Below are 21,620 nucleotides of genomic sequence, written 5' to 3' on the forward strand. Positions count from 1 at the left end.
GATACGAGCAGAGTGTCAGTGAACTGACTGGTTTCCAGGGAGCTAGTTTGGCTGAAATCGGCCTCCACACCGGCTAATTGGGTCAGTGCATCCAGGCAGCACATCAACCGCAAACCTTTCCACCTGCCTTCCCCTCACCTGCCTCAGGTAGACTCATCTGCCTCTAACATTCCCCACAGGGCCTCGAACGCATCTCATGCGGAGAACAAAACAACACGACTGCATCTACTGACGGAGGCACTTTTATCACTCTGTTTTAATGTGGAGCCTCTGTTGATCAGTGAACACCTGCAGAAATGTCAGTGAATATAAAAGAGCAGATTTTAATGGATTGTGAGTAAAAAGAACGAGCCCTCCGTGCACCGTTAATGCATGTATCCGAGCTTCCCACCATCAGCGAGCAGCTTCGGTATCACTGTCACAACAATCCCGGGTCAACACAGAGAGCAGCGTGCCACTGTAACTCTACCTCGACTATTGAGTTACACGAGCTTTCCACAACACACAGCGGAGCCACACTGGAAATCCTGCCCATAAACTGCCTCTATATTCCATTAAACTTCATAAAATACTGCAATAATAGCTCTGTCTCTGTCTTACCTTGACAAAAAGCTCGATATCAGGGTCTCTGTCTTGACTGTTAGTGGACATGATGCCTGCTTCTGGCTGTCACCTTGATTTTTTTTTTTTAAACTACAATCCTTATCCTTTGAGGTCTACATCCTCCTGAAGAAAAGATGAAAAACCCAAATATCTTCTTTAAGAGTATCCTCACTCTGCCTGAGAAGCAGTTTTTGGTTTCTCTTTTAAGTCCCTGATTCAAGATTTCCTCCACCTTTTTGGTCCTGCAGAAAGCTGTCGTCTCGTGTTTGTGTCCAGGTGGCAGGTAGAGCCCCTCGCTCTGATTTAGACACAGATGGAGAGCAGAGCAAGCTCTCACTGACACAAAGAGGAAAACAGGTGTCAGTCTATACCAGGGGGTGGAGCTCCATCCCTCTCTCCCCACCGCTGCAACCAAACTGCCCTCTAAAACCACACACCACCACCATCACCTGACTCCTCTCCTAAACTGCCCCCCTCGCTTTCTTATTTGTCTTCGGACGAGTTCTTTTCGAGGTCACATGAGCCTGACTTTCTCCAGCCATGTTATAACATTTTTAAAAATGCTCTCGAGGATTCCCAAATATTAATTGCACAAAAGGCTGATATTTGTGTCACTTTTTTGTCAGTATTTTGAGCGGCAGAATTCATATTTCACCCTTTGAGATATGAGCAAATTGACTGGATTTCTCCAAATCACGGGAAGAAGGTGACAAGCAACATAATTAGAAATGGCATGAGATATTAGTAAAATTTACAAGAAAATTACCTCAAAATAAGAGATAAAATCAAATAAAAGGAAAAAGTAAATTTAAAAAGATAAAAGTTTCCTTAATAAAGTGCTAAAAATAATGTGATGGACAAGTTTCTTAAAAGCATGGAAAGAAAATGACGAGTACCGTAAGAGGCAACAGCCTGACAAATTAGCAAAGAAATTGTAAAGGTTACAGGAACATTACCTGAAAATAAGAAAAAAAAATAGATATATTTTAAATACTTTTTTCCTGTATACAGCATATATAATATACGTATATATACCCTCCCAGACATTTTCCCCTTGTTTTTTAATAATATATAATTATTCCACCCAACTCATTTTCAGACACTTTTCTTGTCTTTTTTTTTTTTTTTTTGCAGTTCAGGGCATTTCTCGCTAAGTTGCTCATTGTGTTTTTAAAAGAAATCAAACCAGTTTTTTGAGGTTTCAGGGGATTAAAAGTGATGAAAGGTGTCTGAATGCAGCACAGGAAAAGTGCTGTTGATCCAGGTGTTCGGGGGTTAATGCCCATGCGTGTTTGACTGCGGCAGAATGAGGCAGGTTATATTTGATCACCAGCTGGAGACCTGGAGAGGATTCCTCTGTGAATTATTGATGCTTGGCTTTGGTTTTTAAGGCAGGAATTGGCGTTGGCTTACAGAAACATGGCCTATGTAGGGCGACAAAAATAAAAGCAGGTCTGACACCAAAAATCTTCACCAGCAGCACACACGCCAGAAAGTGGCGCTCGCAGATTTACCCGAGAGTTAAACATCTCATCCTGTGTGAATTTGAAAGTCAGATGAGAACAGAAAAAGAGAGATGATTTTTAAACAGTTTCTATTTATAGAGCAGCCCCCTCTCCTGGCTGACACACAAACATGCAGCACAAACCAATTACTGAGCCACTTACGGAAGTTCATCATCAGTGTTTATGAGGCAAAAGGCTGTTGAACGTATTATTTTAGGTTTTATTTGTACAGGCTTTAATCACAGTTTCAGAATCAATAGACCTCGCTGGATGAAAATAATACATGATGATGAGCTGAGCTGAAAGTATTTTCAGATGTGGAGCTCATTCAGTCGTCTTTCAGTTACAAAATATACCTTTATATACCTGAGACACTGATTTTATGTTTATTAACCCTTTGAAACAAGGGCAGATATCCTTTAAAAACATGGGAAGAAGTCAACTGACAACTTAAGAAGAAATTATCCAGAAATTATCAAGAAACTAGTGAAAAAGTACCAGTGAAATTGGGGATAAATGGTTTAAGAATAATAATAATAATTAAATTTGAAAAAGCGAATGAATGGCTTGAAAAAGTGCGAAAAATGTAAATGTAATTAACTTAAATTATATGATTATAATTAAATAATTATTTTCTAGTATTTTTTTCTCACTGTCTCTCTCTCGGATGATAATTATATTAAATATCCATCGGGGAAAATCTAGTGAGCGGACTTTGTTTTTCTTTTCTTCCCAGAGACCTGAAAATGGCCACACACTGCCAGTCTCCGTCCAACCTGACAGAGCTCGACAGGATCTCAAAATCCAGGTATGCAAAACTTTGCAAAATATTGAGTCAATTCTGCTTTGTCTTTATGGGGCTCTGATATGGACGGAAAAAAATATTTTAAACAAATTAAGCATGAGACTGAAACATAATAAAAAGAGAAGCGGTCTGAATACTTTCTGAATGCACTGTAGCATAAAGACTGGAAACGGGCAGTTAGCATGGCTCCGTCTAAACGCCAAGAAATAGTCTGATGCAGGACAGCTGGTAAAACAGCAACTTCTTGTCTCCGTAATTCTGAAATCTACATACACTATTAGAGGCTAGAAGATGTAAGAAAATAAAGGATTCAATCATCATTTGGTATTTTAAAAACAGAATGCTTTCTTTGTACTGATTACAGTCTTATTGCCCATAAATTAAATAATTCCTGTTGAATTCCTACATATATGTAAATGTTAAAGGAGTGGCTCAGCACTGTCAGTTATTTTCAGGGATGCACGATAATATCAGCACATCATAGGTATCAGCCTTTATTAGCTTTAAAATGAATCGAATCGACCAATATGCTGATTTCTGCTGATGTCATACACACACACACACACACACACACACACACACACACACACACACACACACACACACACACACACACACATCATTTTCTATTGCCAAAGTGAACTGTACATAATATCCAACCTACGCTGAAGTATTTTTCTTATTTTGCACAATGAATGAATATTACACACATTGAAAATCATTGTATTTTATGTCTCCATCTGCTGGTGAGTCATGACCAAAAGAGTTTTCATAATGTGATGTTAACTCCACAACAACAGAAATGATATGATTAGTAAAATTAGGTGGAAAAAAGTGGATGTATCTATTAGAAAAGGTTATCGACCAATGAGTTGTTATATATTGACATCCAATATGTTATTTAAACAATATATTTTTTCTTCTTTCTAATAATTCACCCAAGCGTCTATAAAGTATCCCAATTTCTCCCTGGTCAAGTCTGAGGAGAGACCGAGACCTTCAAAAAATGATCTTGAATTCGAACACTGAAGTTTTTGGTGAGGATTTCTAAATCCTCAATGATCATAAAACCATTAAGGCTTTAGAAGAAATGACCCTGGGAGTTTTTGTGTCCTCTTGAGACAAAAAGAAGCTCAAATCACTGACTTGTTGGGCTAATGATTCACCCAAACATCAAACAGTAACAGACACTTTGTATCTTTCTGGAGCAGAGGTGGAGAGGAGTGTTTGAACTCTCCTCTTGTGTCGACACACACGTAGCAAATGTGACAGCCCAGTAATCAATAAAAGCTTTGTCTTATTGGTGAATCATTTAATTAGTGACAACAAACCCTGGAGCTGTGAAACGGCCATCCAGACTTTTACAGTGAAGCATCCCGTACAGTTAGTGTCATAAACAGCTTGTTATCAAAGAGTATAAGTATATAAAAGTTTAAAAAATGCTTATTAGTGATAGTAGTGATAGCCTACTCTGCTTTATCACAGACAGCAGGGAGGAGCCACGCAGGCTTTCAGCTCGGACGATCTCCAGACTCCCCTCCCTGTTTTTATAGTGCAGCTCGGTTTGGTTTATGGCGATTTGTTGAAGATTAATCTGCTGGGAAATCACCGGGATAGGACAGAGGGGCGGGGTGGTATTCGGAGAAGGGGTCAGGCATGTTGTCAACTCCAGGGCGAACTATGATCCGTGTCTATCATAATTATGAGATAATGACATCAAGATAGTGCATCTGTATAAATCCCACCAGTGTTTCCAATGGTGAAGAAAGTGGGTGAAAATCAGCTGAAAGGACAAATTTTAAAGCAGAGTGAGATTTTTTATGACTGACCAAAAAAAAGACAAAACCTCCTCCTTTTTTAATGATCATTTTCTCCTGGAAATAGTCAGAACAATTGATATTCGTTATGTTGTTCTTATGTTATTGGCAAAGCTAAAGGCTAACGCTGTTTTTGGAGGCCATGTCACCATTATAATATCTTTGGATTACTTAGAGGAATTATTATCCAGGTCAGACTGTAGCACTTTGTTTGTTTGCAACTCATCTGTACTGACATGCGGACATGTCCTACAGTCCGCTCCAACGCGCGGATATGTCCAACTCCAGCGCAGACATGTCCGACAGCCAGCTCCGGCACGCCCAACTGCTCCGACTAGAGCAGTTGTACAAACAGTCTCGCTCTGTCATTGCGTGTGACCAATATGCAAAGAGGTAGCTATTAGTAGCGCTCATACCACTGATTCATCACTTAGCCTACCTCTAAGCCAGGCATCACCAACTGGATCCGGACCAAACTTCGTCCTATCCGGACCCGTGGCCAAGTTGTAATAAAACGTAAGACTAAGAACAATATTTTTAAAGGAGTAGTGCTGGGCAATTAATCGAAAAATAATTGAAACCGCCATTCAGAACCTTTAACCGACATAATCTTGCCCATGTTGGGTATTTCGGTTATTTAAAAATTCTGTTAATCCTTTCCCCACCGGGGCTGCCAACTCCCACGCATCTGCAGTGCGTCTCAGGCTTTTGGGCTCTGTCTCACGCTGTTATGATACCGAGGAAAATCTAACGCCAAAACACAGGGAGGGCAGAAGTGTTGAACAATCATGTAAAAAAGTGAACGACTTTGACTCTAGAACAGCTGAGTGTTTGACAGCCACAGCATTTCATTATCGCAGATCAAACAGCTGATTGTCCGGCAGCAGCACAGTGAGACAGACAAACAGAGCGCAGCTTCTCCTCAAAGGACCAAAGTGTCTGAAACAGCCACATTTGCAGAGGTGGAAAGTGACTTCTTTAGACTTCTACAGACTACTTTGTGTAAGTTTCAGGTTTTATCAGACTTTGGATGAATTATTTTGGAACACCAGTTTTCCTGGCTTTCAAAGGGTTAAGTCAGGCTAACCTTCTACTTAAATTGCTGAAACTTAAAAAGGAACCAGTTGATTTCACTTGTCATTTTTAAGTAGCAACAATGTCACAGATTTAATTACATACAATTAAATTTGAAATGAATTTAACGTTGGGTATTAAGGAACTAAAAAATGCAGAGGGGAATTAAAAAAGCCAAGTTAAATTGATTTGTTCTTTCTAAGTTCTTAAACTTAAATAAAGAACAGTTGTGTTTCGTCTGTAGAATTAAGGAAACCATGAGGGAACACATAGATAGTAAAGGTAACTTAAGTTATATTTACTGATGTTTCTCATCGCAGTCAGATTCCTAGAGTCTTTTAAAATAAGATCAACGTTTCAGTTCTTACAGTGTGATACAACACTAAGACAATTGTAAGATTTAGCACAAATTATTGCTGTTGTTCCTCATCCTGGAGCCTTTGTTGAACCCAAACAGAGCTCCTTGAATCTGTGTTGCCCAATCAGCAAAGTGACCCCTGCGTGTGCTGATAGTCCCCCTCACAGAGCAGCAGCTCTATCAGAGAGGCAGGAAAAAACACACGGTGGGATTTGCTCAGTTCTCCTCTGGTTTCTATGACTGTACTATAAACCAGTTAATGATTACATCAGGCGGCCCGCAGATTAAAGTCACTAACTGAGCTTCTGATCCAAATACATCACTGACATTTCGGACTGAAATCAAAACTTTGGCAGATATGTTTCTGTGTTATACTAAATCTAATGTTTTAGAACAGTCTCTTATTAATACCGTAAGTTTTTTTGACTTTCTGTTTGGTTAGGTGAAGAGAAAACGATGTACAAAAAAAATATTTTTGTGAAGAGAACGTAAAGCGTGCTAATGGTGATATTGTTTGTTGGTTTTGCTTTTAACGTTTTTGATTGGACAGTGCTGTTAATTATACATAAGGAGCATGAACACTGGTTTAGTTGTGTTGTGTGGTTAGACGCTGGTGTACAAAGTTGGTTTATGAGATTGATTGAGTATTGATAAATTAGATATGAACATGGGCAGGACTTGAAAAGCAGTTTACTTCTTCCTACTCTACTCCTTTTTGGACATGAATATTATATTAATATAATTATGAATTCATGCTGCTTATTCTGTTGTATATGTTTACTGTTATTTATTGGTGACGTTACTTTTTATGTATTTATTATTATTATTAAATAATATTACAGATTTCTTTTTAATCAAAGTATTTTTAAAATCTAAAAGTATATTCAATTAAATTATGTATGGAAACGTATGATTTTTTTGATAATCAGAAAGATAAAAAAGGAATACAACAAATAAAGAAGAAAACCCTTAACAGAACAATCCTGATTATTTTACCATTATTGAAATTCTGCAGTGTTGGTTCTCCATGTGTACCAGTGCTTATGTACTGGAGTATTTACATTTTTGCTGCAGAGTATTGTACTATTTATTACTTTAAATTTATCTGACAACTTTAGTCGTTAGTTACTTTGTAGATTTAAGTTAATACCAAATATAATCAACAACTAAATGGATTGTTATCATCATAGGTGAAGATAAGAGCAGACTTTATTGATCCCCAGGGCGTGAATTCACACGTGTGTAATTCTGGACTGTTGTGGCTGATATCGACTCTCTGCGTCATCTTTAATATTTTTTTAAGTGATAAAAATACCAAACTCATTTTATGGCACCTGGCAGCCTAAAAACACGCTGGTTTCACTTCAGATAAATGTCCCATTTTAACTGCCTTTTTGCCCCATTTGACCTGAATGCATGAAATACTTTGAGTATTTACATACTTACTTTTTTTTTTACATACTTTTAATAGAGTAATTCTGCTGTGTGGTACTGTTGCTGTTGCTGTTAGTAAAATAACTGAGTGCCACCACTGCAGGTGCTTAACTCCAACACCAACGAAACAGGAGTTGTGCAAGACGATCCCAAAAATGTAAAGTACCCTTCAACACAGTGAAAGAAACACAAAACAAGACGGCGCCAACACTGCTAGTAAAAGTGAAAAAAAAAAATTAATTCAGCTGTTTTTTCTGGTACTGAATCAAACTGATGCTTGGCCTGGGTGAACCCTGCAGACTGGTTGATTCTCTATATGCAGCGGTGGGAGAGATATCCAGTTATTTTACTTAAGGTGAAGTACTAATACCACACTGTGAAAATAGTCTGTTAAAAGTAAAAATCCTGCACTGAAAATGTTACTTAAGTAAAAGTAAGTAAGGTCCATCGCATAAGTAAGAATAATTAGGAAAAAGTATATAGAGTATTAAAAGTAAAAGTACCCAATGCAGAAAAATAATAATAAAAAAACGAACAAACGAGAAAAATCGACTTTAAAACCTCAAAGTTATTAAAAAGAAATTAGAAAAAAACCCTAAAATGGAAAAGAAATGTATTTATTTTTTTAATTATTAGAAAAATAATTTTAAAAAAACATCCTAAATTGATAATTTAAACCCCCCATGAAAACTGTTTTAAGAAGCACCCAAAAACACATTTATAAAAATAGAAGAACAAATACTGAAAAACTTAAAAATCTAGAAAAACAACCCTAAATCCAAAAACGGAAATGGCTTAGTTTAGTTTTGATAAACTAGTGTTTATCGAAATAGTTGCAAATTTCTTTTCTGAAAATCAGATCATTGATTTCAGTTGTACTTGTATAAACTGGTTATTTAATTTATAACAAGACATCATGTTTTATAAACTCTTGTTAGGTTTTTATGCAGAAATCTTGATTTGAGAAGTAACTTAACATTACTTCAAATGTTGTGGAGTAAAAGTGCAAAGTGGCATGAAAAGAAAATACTGCAAATACCTCAATTTTTTACTAAAGCACAGTACTTGAGTACATGTACTTTGTATATGTTTCTTACCTTGACGAACAGAGAGATGTCGGGCTGGTTGGGGTCAGCCGGTGCAGCGCTGCTCTCATCCAGAGTGACACTCTCCAGAGTTTTCAGGCTGTAGTCGACAGGCTCCTCCGGCGTGCTGTCAGTATCAGGGACCGTGTACGACATCCCATCTTCCCCGATATACTCTTCCTGTGCCCTCGGCTGGACCGGCGGGTCGTCGCACGGGTCTTTGGGGGAGGCGGAGGATGCTGAGGAGGCCGAGGAGCGCCTGGATGAGTCGTGTGCGTCTCCGTTCACGTCCTCCACCTTCACCTCCACCACTGGCTCCACACTCACCTCTGCTCTTTCCTCTGCTTTAACCTCTTCCTCTGCTTTATCCTCTGCTTTCTCCTCTTCATCATCGCTGGATGAAGAGGACGAGCTGCTCTGCTTGTCTCTGGTGTCCATGTAGTCCCGCTCTCCCTCTGCAGAGACGTGGACCTGCACCTCGCTGTACAGCTGCTCCTTCGCCTCACCCGAGTCCTCACATTTGGGCTCTCGGTCGGAGCTGCCAGCTCCATCGCGGCGCTCCTCGTTCACGCTCCCGTCATCTACCGTGTCATAGATGTGGTCCATGTTGTCTGTGGGGTTGTTTTTTCGCAGAGCTGGAGGTTAAACGTGGAGGAGGAGGAGTGCTGACACAGTGGTGGCTCACAGTCCGCCTGCCTCTGACTGACTGAGCGCTCGGGCAAATTCCAGCGATAACTCATAGGAGACCTTTGATCCCGCAAAGTTAACAAGTGATTTATGCAAAAGCTGAGGCCTGTGCCTTCAAGGACGCACTGGCAGGGAGGAAACAGTTAAAGGGCTTTAGGGCTGGTTGGCACACAGCTACTTTCTAGTGCTCTGAAGGTCACAGAAACGAAAATTTAACATAAAATGTGTACATTCTTGACCTGCAGTCATTTAAATTGTCTGAAAATTGTGATTTTTTTTGTCTCCATTATCTGATAAATCTCTTCTTTTTTTTCTATTAATACTTCCACCTCTAATGTACTCCTTATCTATCTATTGTCATGGGTTATGTCATCTTATAATTCATTCCACTTTGCCTTCTTTTAATTTTTAATAGTGAAATCAATAGTACAAACTCAGTTATCTTTTCTGAGATATTGATAGGAGGGTAGTATTTCTTTTTTTAGTCAATGGGAGAGTCCAAAAGAAATCTGAGGAAGCTCTTACTTTAAAAAATAAATAAATAAAAAATTGAAACATAAGTTAAACCCCCACACTTCTCCACCCAGATTTTTGTTACAGTCCATTAAATCTTACAACTTGTTATTTTTTTATGCCAAATAATTAATTGTATTTACATGAATTTTTTGTCAGCCTGTCTTGAGATGTGAAGCCGCTTACTTTTCGGCTTTGATGTGAGGAAAGTGAAGACAATAAATAGTAAAGAACACGTGTAAAGACCCGGGCAACATGCTTAAACATACATGCAGAGAGTTAATAATGAAATACAAACTGCTCAGTTTCACATAAGTCCCTTTAATTTCAGAAGACTCTTTAGTTGCATCAACATGGCAAAGATAGATAATTTGTAAATCATAATCAATATCCATATTTCAAATCCATGTAATTATCAGAGGTAAACCTGATCTAATATTTTATCTTATCTAACAATTTCATATCAATTATTTAAATATATTCTGGATTTATTTCACTTTTCCGTCAACAAGTCAGGGGAAAATCATCAGACAACACTTCTTCATAAAGCAAGACAATCATCAGAAAATTAACAATTTCCATATAAATTCTCTCAATTTAAGAATTTAATTTTTGTAAAAAGTATATATCACAGTGATGTCTGTCATTGTTTTTGGGCACACGTATTATTAGTCAATGCATCTAAAAGCAAAAGGAGAAAATTGAACCAATTGTTTTTTAAAAGATGCTGAAAAAATATTAGAATTATTAATTTGCAGATTTGGATTCTACTTTCTATGATTATGCTAATTAAAAAGCTTTTTGGCAAGAGGCACCTAACTTTTTATTATTATTTTAAATAGCGACTACTAACAGGAAGTGCAAATTATACATGACCTAAAAAGCATCAAACTACTGCCCCCGTCGTTCTGTTTCGTTTCAATCCTGTAGTGCAAATCAGGGGAACAGTTCTTGCAAGTCATGCCGAAATAGTCTTCTCAACCAAACAACAACAAAACCCTTAAAATTCCTAAGACGAAATACTGACCAATAGCAATTGCACTTCACATTTCACCAACAAATGGCCATGGTTATGAACAGGAGGGCGGGACACGGTCATCTATACAGAAAAAAATGCCCTCCGAACACAAACTCTACAAAAATAAAAACAGACCCACACACAATTGCACACTTTCAGAGAGACGTTCTCCATGAAGTTAAAAGGCAAATGGTAACTGACTGCTAAAGAGCGAGGTCGTCATGTGATCGGCTCCTGGGATGAGTGACGACAGGAGCCTGGCACACTGAGTGAGTCTTTAGTGGAACATCTGCACCCAAGTCACATTCGAAAACAACACTGACCCCAGCCGACCTCCTGGGACTGTAGCTGAATACTTCTTTGATTAATCACAGCATTTTTATTTCAAATAAATCCTAAGCAGAACAATTGGTGGCAAAAACTGGACTTAGTTCCATCTTTACATTGTGACATAAACAAATCAGTTTTGCGTAGATTTTAAAATGCCAACTAATCTAAATCTGCTGCCGTCAATCAGCTGTTACTGTCAGGGAGTAAAGGTGTCCGTATGCTTCAAACAAATTGCTTTTTGTATCGCTGAACAGCAGCTTAAATCCCCTCCCTCCTATAGCTCGTCTAAAAAGTGACACAGCAGTACCAAAACCAGTTCTCTTAAAGTGATACCAAAGACAACTGAGAACTTCGTTTGATACCTTCTTCATTCGATGCTCATCATGTGAATTGACGGATTAAGTTTTGTTAAAATGGCCTTGCTTTCTAACATTTTGGCTGAATCTAAGCATGCTGAACTGCCAACTAGGCTTGTTTTTAGGCTTGTTGTAAGCAGAGTTTGATTTTCTCCCTCCAGCTATCTTTTAATATTCTTCACACTTCATTACTTTTCTCCCTTATGTGAAAAGGAGTGCAACCCTATGAATGCCATCGAAGAAAGATTGTCTGTGTGAGCATTTATGCTTCAGTTAAGGCTTTTCACTCTGCAGTCCCCTGTGTCTGTTCTTTTACCTTTAGATAATCAAGTTCGTTTTGAGCATACTGACACCTTCATGTTGCCAAAGTCTTGGTTTTGGCCAACAAAGGTTCCCAGAATCACAGGTTAAAGTTCCACTCTTAGCTTTGCGTTTTTACTTGTGATGATGAAAATGACGAGATGATATTAAGTAAAATTCACAACCAAAGCAAAGCCACTATAAAGCCCATGTAAAGGTTTATTATCTTGATTAAGCCTGCACCAGAAGCAAACCCCAGACATTCCCCTTACACTCTGGAGATGTACCTCTGTACACGACTAGCTTAGATTCCTTTGATCTCCAAATGATAATAAAAAGCAGCACAGTGGCGTTTAGTGGTAAAAGGGAGGCGTGAGGGGATGCTTCTGGACAGAGCGGACTACCTTGGGGAGCAATACCTCCTCTTCTTTTACGTTCGGTTTCTTCAGCTACAGGTGCAAGTCCTCTTGCAGTAAGGGCTGCGACATCTCCCTGCTTCTGTGTTTTAGTGAGGGCAGCTGTTTGAGCGTCACTTGTCTGATGTAGACCACCAGAAAACCCAGCACCATCACGATGCCGAGGAGAGAACCCACCACGGGGGCGTAGGAGTATCCGCTGACTCTGGGAGCGACGGTGGTGGGCGGGGATGGCGTCGGCTCTACGGACAGCAGGTCCTGAACGTTAGAGAGGGAGCCGTTGTTCGGTAGAGGGTGGATGGACAGGATGTGGCACATGAGAGGGTAAAGGTCGACAGAGCGCATCGAGGTCTTGATGTAATTCTGCCGAAAGGCCGGCCCGCGGGCCACGAACACAGGCTGCATGCTGCGTAACCTGTTGTCATAGCCGTGATTTCCGACTGTAGAGAAAAGACAAGAAACATATTTGCATGAAGAGGTGCAATTCTCTGATGTTAATTATTTTTGCATTGTTATTCTACACATTTCCTATTTCCACATCCCGTTAATCACAGGCAGAGAGATTTATGGAATCTGGCATAGCAGCTCTCTCAGATGATTTACAAACATCGCTGCTGCCCCAGCTGACTCGTTATTGCTAAATCAATCACAGCAACCCACAAGCAAAACAGAAAATTAAATCAAAACACGCAAGCACATAGACCTTTGATGAGCTTAGAGACGTTTACTCCAGAAGTTTTCTTTTTTTTTCTTTTTTCTACCAGCATGGACCAAAAGTGCACCAGGGTTTGCAACAGTAGTGGTCCAATCTGCTGCACAAGCTCGAACCAATTTGATTTTATCTAACTCTGCACTTGTCATTATGACACGTTCTGGCAAATTAAAAAGTAGCCTACATAAGCAACCCATGCCAACAGCATCACTGTACTAAATCCAACTCCTGTTACAATATAACAGCATGATTACGATAATATTATTATGTTTATATTCGGACTAACACCTAGTCCGTGCACAATTTACTGCCGAGCTGCAACCACGGATATTATATTTGATCCAGAGACTGGACCCTAAATTGGGAAATATTCAGTCTAATAAGAACTGCTAAAACGCTAAAAAACGTTTCTAGGTTCTGGGTTTGCTTCCAGGATATGTAGCCCACTCAGTATGCGAAGTAGTGTTTCTTCCACAGGCACTGGATGACCTTATTTTTTTTTCGTTTAAACCTCTTTTCCATTAAGCCAACATTGGAGGTTAAGGGTCAACCAGTATTGTTTTTTTCAGGGCCGATTATTAGTAGTTAATGAGAACGATAACCAATATTTGGAATCAATATGCATTTACAATAAAAACTTACATCATTCTGTCAATATTTAGAATTTGGAATATAACAAACTCCAGCACAAAGCTTTGTTTAAATGCCTTTTGCAAATGTTTAATGTTTAATCAAAACTGAAAGTTTCAACATCATACAGAAAGTTCCCAGCAACTTTTTTTTCTTAATAAAGTCAAGTGAAAATTTAAATGTAAAAATATGGGTATATAACAATAGCTCCCTGAGGTTTTACAAAGTTAAAATTCTCCCATTCTGACACTTTCTTTGCACTTTTAAATTAATTTTATCCTCAATCATTAAAATGAAACGTAGGCAAAATGCCAAAATCAGCCCCAATAATCAGCCAGGCTGGTAATCTGTCGACCCCTAGTAGTGATAGAGCCGAGTCTAATGCTGCATCCAGACAACTCTAACTTTGAAAATTTCTGACCTCCTACTAGAAAAAGTTCAAGGAAAGTTCATACTTTAAACTCTAGTCAAAAAAATCTACCCTGACTTTATGAGGAAGCAGTTGTCTGTTGCCACACAACAATGGCAACCCCCATAGAAGTGCACATTGTCAAGTAGTTAACCCTCAGCTAAAACGCAGTGTTGTATATTTGCCCGTATTTAATCAGAACTAATACACAGCTATGATGACGCGTTATTTTCCCTCTCCTGTTTTATTTAAGGAGGCTGCACTGCTAAAAGTTGAATTGTGTGAACACTTGCCAAAGAAACATCAGCTTCTCAAGGTCAGCCAGCGATTTTGTTTACGTTTGGCATTGTGCACCTAAAGTTTGCGGGTCTGGAAATTTCAACTGGGATTCTGACCTCTAACTTGGACTGGAATGCAGCATCATCATGTTCCCCTCGGGAACAACTGCTGAGTCAAGTGCAAACCCTAGTGGTAAAATTCGGCACACCGGTCCAGGTCCATTGTTAATTTCTACAATGGGCTTGTGCTAATAACGTCCATGTTGTATTTGTGGTGGAAATGTGTCCAACAAAAGACGATTTTTTTGTCTGTGAGCCTTTTGAATTACAATAAAACCATTTGTGTACTTGTGTTAGAAACTGACGCAATTAGGCCGTGTTTATTGTGTGTTTTAGGTGTTTTGAATCAATCGAACTTTACAACACTTCACGGAAACCCTACGGCCAGAGCGACACAAACACACAACCGCACAAGATTAAATGCTCACAACAGCGTAGGTCGCATGCATAGGCTATGGCGTAGGCTCTGCGTATAGCCAACGTACAACTATAAATTTGCCTTTAATGTCAAACCTGTTGGATATTTTTACACCAGCCCAAAACTAGTATGCAGTCCTGCCGAAGGTTTCAGGCTATTTCAATAACTGACGGTGGAGTTAACACGTGAAGAAGCGTAGCAAAACAGCAAGAAAGGCAGCCAGGGCCGAACAGGATGACATCTTAATATGGATGTAAACAATGCAGTATTTAAAAGATTAAAAAAACTGGCCTTGAAAATGTTTTGCAAGGAAGAAAATGCATTTAACATGTTTTGTTAGGCCCCAGAGATACATTAGTGCAACACCTAAGAATATGAATACAGTGAATGTTAGATTTAACCAACACAAGAAACGCATGCTTGAATTAATCTGTCATACGATCTTCAATCAAAGTAAACATTAAACTGTGTGTTTTCACAGGGTCTGACTGTAATGTGGCCGTACCTTTAATATTAAGCCACCAGGAAGTGCAGGTCCAGTCCACACACACCGATAATAATCATTAATAAGTGAGCATTGAAGCGATTCACTCACATTGGGTCTACAGCAGGGATACACAACTTGCTTTGCTTGGGGGCCACTTTTGCAAAATGAAAGGGGCCAGTCGCAGCAGCCCCGTACATGTTTATAGGATTTTAGAATGTGACTAAGATTTTAGGACGTTTCTCAGATTTTAAGGATCATGCTAGGATTTTAGGACACTTTCATGATTTTAGGATGTGTCTGTGATTTTGAGATATTTCTCAGATTTTAGAACGTGTCTACAATTTTAGGACATTTCTAGGATTATAGGTTGTTCATGGTTTTAAGGATTTTTCTTGGATTTTAAGATGTTTCTCGGATTTTACCTTTCTCAGATTTTGGGGATGCGTCTTGGATTTAAGGACATTTCTCAGATTTTAGGATATTATAAGATTTAAGGACCTTTTTTAGGATTTTAGGACAATAGGGGCTTAGCTAGGACATCTTTTGGGGAGCGTGGGGGTTTCTCCAGTGGCACTTTTTTTTTGATAAACAAGCTATTCTAATGCTGTTTTTTTGCACTCTGATACCTTATGTAAACAAAAAGTATAAAAACAATTCCCAGTGTGAATCATTTTATTTTTATTGTGAATTAGAAAATGGTTGGGGAGCCACATTTGGCCCTGAGCCATAAGTTGAGTATCACTGGTGTAATCTATCAAAGTGCCTTCCCTGTAATACACTGAGACGCTGGTTGCTTTGGTTTTATCATCCAGGCCTATTGATCTCTCATATATCAAACAGCTATGCTGAGGAAACAACTTTTGATATGCAGGACAGCGTGTGTGCTGAGCAATCTGACACCACGTTGTAACTGTGGACTGAAAGTCAGCAGGTTTTCCCTCCAGCCTCAGACTCCATCAGGTCATTTTGCTGATTAACAGCAAAGGAGGAACATAAGCTGCTTTGAAAACTCAAAATACACAGTTTAAGATCTCTAATCCGAAAGAGAGGGTGAAAAAACGCCTGCTTAATTTAAAAAGAAGAAAAAAAAAACTGCACTTGGAAGCAGCACAGGACCAACTTCCAAACCCACACACACTCCTGCTGTTTCCAAGGGAAAACAAATCTGGCTTTCTTTGTTAATTACAGCTGCTATTACACAAGCTAGCTTTGTTCAATAACTGAAAAACCGCCTGTGAAGTTATTATTAGAGCAGACTGAACCTGCCATTTGATACAGCTGAAAAATACTCATACAAACCAGCAGGTGTGAAATACGTACGCATGAGGTGTTCGCTACTGTTCTGCGTGATGGTCCAGCCCTCCTTGGACTCAATGAGGATTGGCATGATCCTGATGTTGTGTTGATAGTGGAAGTGCTCGGGAATGTCTTCCTTCTTGTACACCACCATGTTGGGGTTTGCATCCACCAGTTTACTATACACCTCCTCGAGCTTCCCTGCAAAAACACACATGAAGAATGGTTGAAAATTTCCATAGATATAAAACACAGGTTTCAGGAGAAGTTGCAAATATGCAAGAAATTCAGCAATTTAGAAATTCTGTAATAATTTATGTATAAATTATATTAAATTTTGAAAAGCCATTTGGTTTTAGATTGAAGCTCTGTATTCCTAAAATGTAGATGGACTAGATGGAGACATAAAACACATTGCTTTTCCGTCTATGTAATATTAATTTATTGTGCAAAATAAGAAAAATACTTCAACTTAGGGACAGTATTTTGTACATGTTCACTTTGTCATTCAATTTTTAAAAATGGTTAATGATATCAGCAAAAAATTGCATGTTTCATATTAAAGTCAATATCTGACAATGTCGATAACGCGCCAATCTTTTTGTGTATCCCTAGTTGGGAAATATATACCATTTGGTTATTCATAGCATCACAGTGTTGAAGTGAAACATATGCGTTCATTAGACTAAACGTTTGCTTTCATTTACAAACAGCTGCTCCTCTCATAAATTGATTGGATCTGGTCAGACTGATCGACTGATCAATTATTAAACCTGCCACTTAAACTCCACAAACTGCTGATGAGGAAAAGTCATTAAGACACGTCCAAATGTAAAGGTGGAACAGAGAAAGAAACAAAGGAGACACATGCATGAAAAAAAAGGAAGGGGAAGTTTGCCGACACCTTCAGTAACCTTCTGTTGACTTAGTTTTGGTTTTTGTACAAATCCAATAAATGTGATGTCAATTTGTGAACTTTAGAATTGGAGGGGGGCTGGATTTCCCCTTACCAACCACTAAAGACCGACATGTCCTCCTGAATCTAACAACATTTGGTAAAACAAACGAAAATATCGGACAATATTAAGACTACACTTCAATTTAGAACAGCCTCAATAGCAGCGTCTGTCTCGTCTATAGCAGTTACAATTGTTATTACTCCTTACTGGTTCCACTTTAAAACAGTTTGACAACAACTTTAGTCTTGCCAGTGGCACTGATTGGCTAATCGTTAGTCCTACCATGGTGTGCATTTGATCGATTAATTTTCAAAGGAGAAACTGCTGAGAAACAAATCTGTCAACTTAGTGGAGTGAACCTATTTAAAGGTCTGGACCGAGGCAACTAACTCTCAGTAAGAAAGCAAATTAGTTAAATTCCCAAAATGTCAAACTGTTCCTTTCAATTAGGTTTCTTGCTAGCATTGAATTTTGACGTTTTAAAGTGATACCTTCTTTGGGCAGTATCCCCACCACGGGACTCTTGTCCACCCAGGTGTACAGGTCTCTGCTCACGTACTCGTCCAGCTCTATGATCTTATCCCGGGAAAGCTGCGCCATCCCGTGGTCACTGGTCACTATCAGGTTCACTTTCTCATACAGCCCTGCCTTCTTCAACTCATTCATGAGGAATCCGAGTTTCTCATCAATCCCGGCGATGATTTTATCCATAAGGTTGTTCTGCGGTCCGAGGATGTGCCCACTTTCATCCGGCTCCTCCCAGTACAGAACTCCAAAATCCACTGCTTCTTCTTTGGGCGCAGAGAACCACTCGATAATCCGCTCCACTCTGCTCTCAAAGGACACTGAGGCGTTGTACTGGAGGTACTGATTGGGGAACATGCCGTGGATCTTCACATCTGACCCCGGCCACATCGCTGCCCCACTCCGCCCTCCGGCTTTCTGGACGGTCACCCAGAGAGGCACCGCCTCCTCCCACCACTGTGACTCATAAATACTGTCCGTCTCCATGGAGAAGGACCGGTTCGTGGTGGGGTCGTACATCTCGTTGGCCACGATGCCATGCGTCTCGGCATACAGCCCCGTCACCAAGCTGTAATGGTTGGGGAAGGTTTTGGTGATGTAGGCGTTCTCCACATTCTCCACCTTCACGCCGTCATCCATGATGCTGTGGAAGTTAGGCGTCGGGACCCTGTAGATGTAATCCCAGCGAAAGCCATCGAAGGACACGAGCAGCAGCTTGGGCTGCTCCCTCACACCGTGGCTCCTACTGCCATGTTGGTCCAGGCGGTGGAGGGAGACAAGCGACGGCAGCAGCAGCGGGGCCCACAGGCAGATGAGAGGACTGCAGCCTCCTCGAAGCAAGCAGCCCAGCATGACGAGAAAACCTACAGACACACAACAAAAACCGCTGAGGAAGAACTCAATTAACCTCTCTTATCGACACAAAAGTATAAGGACAGCCTGCTCACATACTTCTGCATAATTATGTTTTGAGGCTGTTTCTGTCATTTGGGCGAAATGGAGGCGCATTGCTGCCAGTTGAGGGAACAGAAAGATCTTGTAATTATAAGGAGAGAACTGTAAAATGATGAGTTTGTATGTCAAAATAATGACAAACTTTCTCTAAATAACAACAAATTTTCTCAAAATGACAAACATTTTCAAATATTATAAAATTCCTCAAAATAATTAGTATCTCAAAACAGTGACAGGCCCCCTCATAATAATGTTTTATTCCAAATTCTAAATATTGATAGAAAGATTTTCATTTTTATTGTAAATGTGTATCAGTTATTGGTCTCATCAACTACTAATAATCGGTATCAGCCCTGAAAAGACAATATTGGTTGACCCCTATCGTGTACACCCAGTTTTGAACTGGCAGTTGGACAAAACAATTTAAAGATGTCACCTTGAACTTTGGGAACAAGTAATAGATCATTTCTATACATTTAATTATTAGAAAAATGATGAATAAAGAAAATAATCAGTTTCGAACAAGTGTAAGAAGTTAGTAGGAAAACATCTACAGTAATAACTGTAATACAGCTGCAAAACTCTACTGTGATATCAGATCGATAATAATTAGTGTTATGCCACAATATATGTATCATTACGTTTTTGCAATATTGATATCATGTTTATAATCGTAACATGTAGTTAGACAGCAGCTACACCGAACATAAAGCATTAATTAGCACTGAAGACATTACCGGTTAGGATAGCAATTATGTCAGACTGAGGATATAACGACTGTAATGCATCTATAAGAGCGACTTTACTACAAATACATTATTGACAATTAGCCTCATTTTAGGGGAAATACGAGCTCCGTGTTTTAGCATCAGTGCTGCAGAGCTAACCGCTTCCACGCGAAGCTCTGCGTGCAACAATAAGACAAACACAGCAGCAACAACAAACATGATCTCGGCAGAAAAAATACACAAAATACGGCGCAGACTGTCAACAAGCTTACCTTGTTATCTGATCCTGCACTGGCTCGCCTTGCGCTGCACAACCGAGATAAACAGCCGGAAGGAAGTCCCGCCTTTTAACCTGCTGTGTGTGTTTTGTTTTTTTAATAACCTTTATGTCGCCTCTATTTACATATACTGAACCGAACCAGATCATTTAAAGACAAAAGGCTGTCCGGTGTCTCCTGCATGTGCATGCTTCGCTACAGCTGCATCCCCCAAATTCACTGCAAATGCACCGGTCCCGATGACGTAATGTAGGATGAGGAAGGGAGGAGGAGAAAGGGGGAAGGAGCGAGGGAGGGAGGGAGGTCTGGTGGTATAAATAGACGTCTTGGTGTCAGTCAGGTTACAAGCGTTTCTGCTTTAAGATGAAAAAATAAATAAATATGTGTCACTGTGAAGGGCGTTTCATTTAAAAGGAGTGAAGGTGCGCACTCAAAAATAATGCTCCGCTGCTAAAAATAGTCCCCCCTTCAAAGACAGTGTTGCTCTAATTCCGTCAGATCATCATAATGCTGGAAGTGCAATATCCGCCCCTGCAACACTAATGACAAACAGCGTCCACGAGGTGTCAGTCAAGTCCTGCATAAAGGCAGCCAGGTCAGATTCTTCACATTCAGTTAGAGGAAAGATGGCATCTCAATCATGACGCTGCATCAGCACAGTGAGACTATTTCTGACGAGCCACTGCATGTCCGCAGAGAGAAACTTCTGAGGAAGAGCAGGCCTATTTCACTGGAAAAAAAGTGATGAAAAAATATACTGATTTTATAACATAATTTTAAATGTGTAATTAAAATAATTCAAAATATACTCTTTTCTTAGCTTTTTTGCCTTTTCCCTGGAAAAATGTCCCTATCTTTTAAAAAAAATAATTTTCTCAATCTAATTTCTTGCAATTTGTTTTAAAAAGGGAAAAAGTGCTAATAGCCTTTTTTAGACATTTTTTTTTATTATTATTATTTTCAAAGCTTCATTTGTATTGGTTTCTCTACCTGGACTAGAATTATTCTGCAAAGTCAGAACTCTTTAAAAGCTGATTAAATTGGCTTCATTTCTTTCAAAATCCCTGGAAGAAAGCACAGAAGAAATTACCCAAAAATTTGCAAGAAATAATAAAAAGTGCTAGAAAATTATCGGAAAGTTATATATTTTTATATATAATTATATTTATATATTATTATATTATGCAGTATAGTACTTGAGTTAATGTGCTTAGTTACAATCCACTGCTGCATAAAACCCACCCTTAACCCTCTGAGGAAATTTCAAGAGTGGACAATGAGTATAATATTCTCCAGTTTGAGTTATAACAATGACTTGGCAAATTCTACCTAAATTTGAGTCTAATAGCACTTTTCAGACAGCTGAACAAAAAAGCATTGCTGTATTTTAATTGACTGGTAATAAAGGTATAAATAAAGTTGAAATATAGCTTAGAAGAAACTTAAGAATAGTTACATCAAAGATATATTCAGAGGAAAACTGACTCTTAAGACCCCAGAGCAAAGACTTGACTCATTATTTCATTTAAAAAAATTTCAGCCAACATATTTTGAAGTTTTTCTGGCATTTGGCCAGTTTCACAGC

The 21,620-nt window shown here is 39.1% G+C and overlaps 2 protein-coding genes and 1 long non-coding RNA gene across 3 annotated transcripts in view; 1 reads left to right on the forward strand and 2 right to left on the reverse strand.

Moving 5' to 3' along the window:
• The window catches only part of LOC121955880, a 24,555-nt gene extending 21,652 nt beyond the window's left edge, over positions 1-2,903 (forward strand). Inside the window, exon 3 of the long non-coding RNA XR_006106645.1 lies at positions 2,845-2,903. This is a non-coding gene — a long non-coding RNA (uncharacterized LOC121955880). The remainder of the gene's footprint in view (positions 1-2,844) is intronic.
• clic5b (chloride intracellular channel 5b) overlaps positions 1-9,368 on the reverse strand; it is a 21,140-nt gene extending 11,772 nt beyond the window's left edge. Inside the window, exon 1 of the mRNA XM_042503964.1 lies at positions 8,694-9,368. Coding sequence (XP_042359898.1) covers positions 8,694-9,287 — 594 coding nt within the window. The 5' untranslated portion in view covers positions 9,288-9,368. The remainder of the gene's footprint in view (positions 1-8,693) is intronic.
• An 814-nt stretch (positions 9,369-10,182) lies between these two features.
• On the reverse strand, positions 10,183-20,256 carry enpp5 (ectonucleotide pyrophosphatase/phosphodiesterase 5). The gene is made up of 4 exons (XM_042504019.1): positions 20,030-20,256; positions 18,042-18,938; positions 16,616-16,792; positions 10,183-12,741 (listed from the first exon to the last, which is right to left on the reverse strand). The coding sequence occupies exons 2-4, from the start codon at positions 18,925-18,927 to the stop codon at positions 12,335-12,337; spliced, it is 1,470 nt and encodes a 489-aa protein (XP_042359953.1). The 5' UTR covers positions 18,928-18,938; positions 20,030-20,256; the 3' UTR covers positions 10,183-12,334.
• Between the last annotated feature and the right edge of the window lie 1,364 nt (positions 20,257-21,620).

Source organism: Plectropomus leopardus, chromosome 16 (assembly GCF_008729295.1).
Source record: "Plectropomus leopardus isolate mb chromosome 16, YSFRI_Pleo_2.0, whole genome shotgun sequence".
Classification (NCBI taxonomy): domain Eukaryota; kingdom Metazoa; phylum Chordata; class Actinopteri; order Perciformes; family Serranidae; genus Plectropomus; species Plectropomus leopardus.

Bases quoted from the DNA above. Each gene is read 5' to 3' on its own strand.
- enpp5 (XM_042504019.1), bottom strand. From the start codon at position 18,927: ATGCTGGGCTGCTTGCTTCGAGGAGGCTGCAGTCCTCTCATCTGCCTG. The intron at 16,793-18,041 runs GTATCACTTTAA...GTGTTTTTGCAG, and splicing joins GGGGATACTGCCCAAAGAAG to GGAAGCTCGAGGAGGTGTAT. The intron at 12,742-16,615 runs GTACGTATTTCA...TTTTCTCTACAG, and splicing joins CAGTAGCGAACACCTCATGC to TCGGAAATCACGGCTATGAC.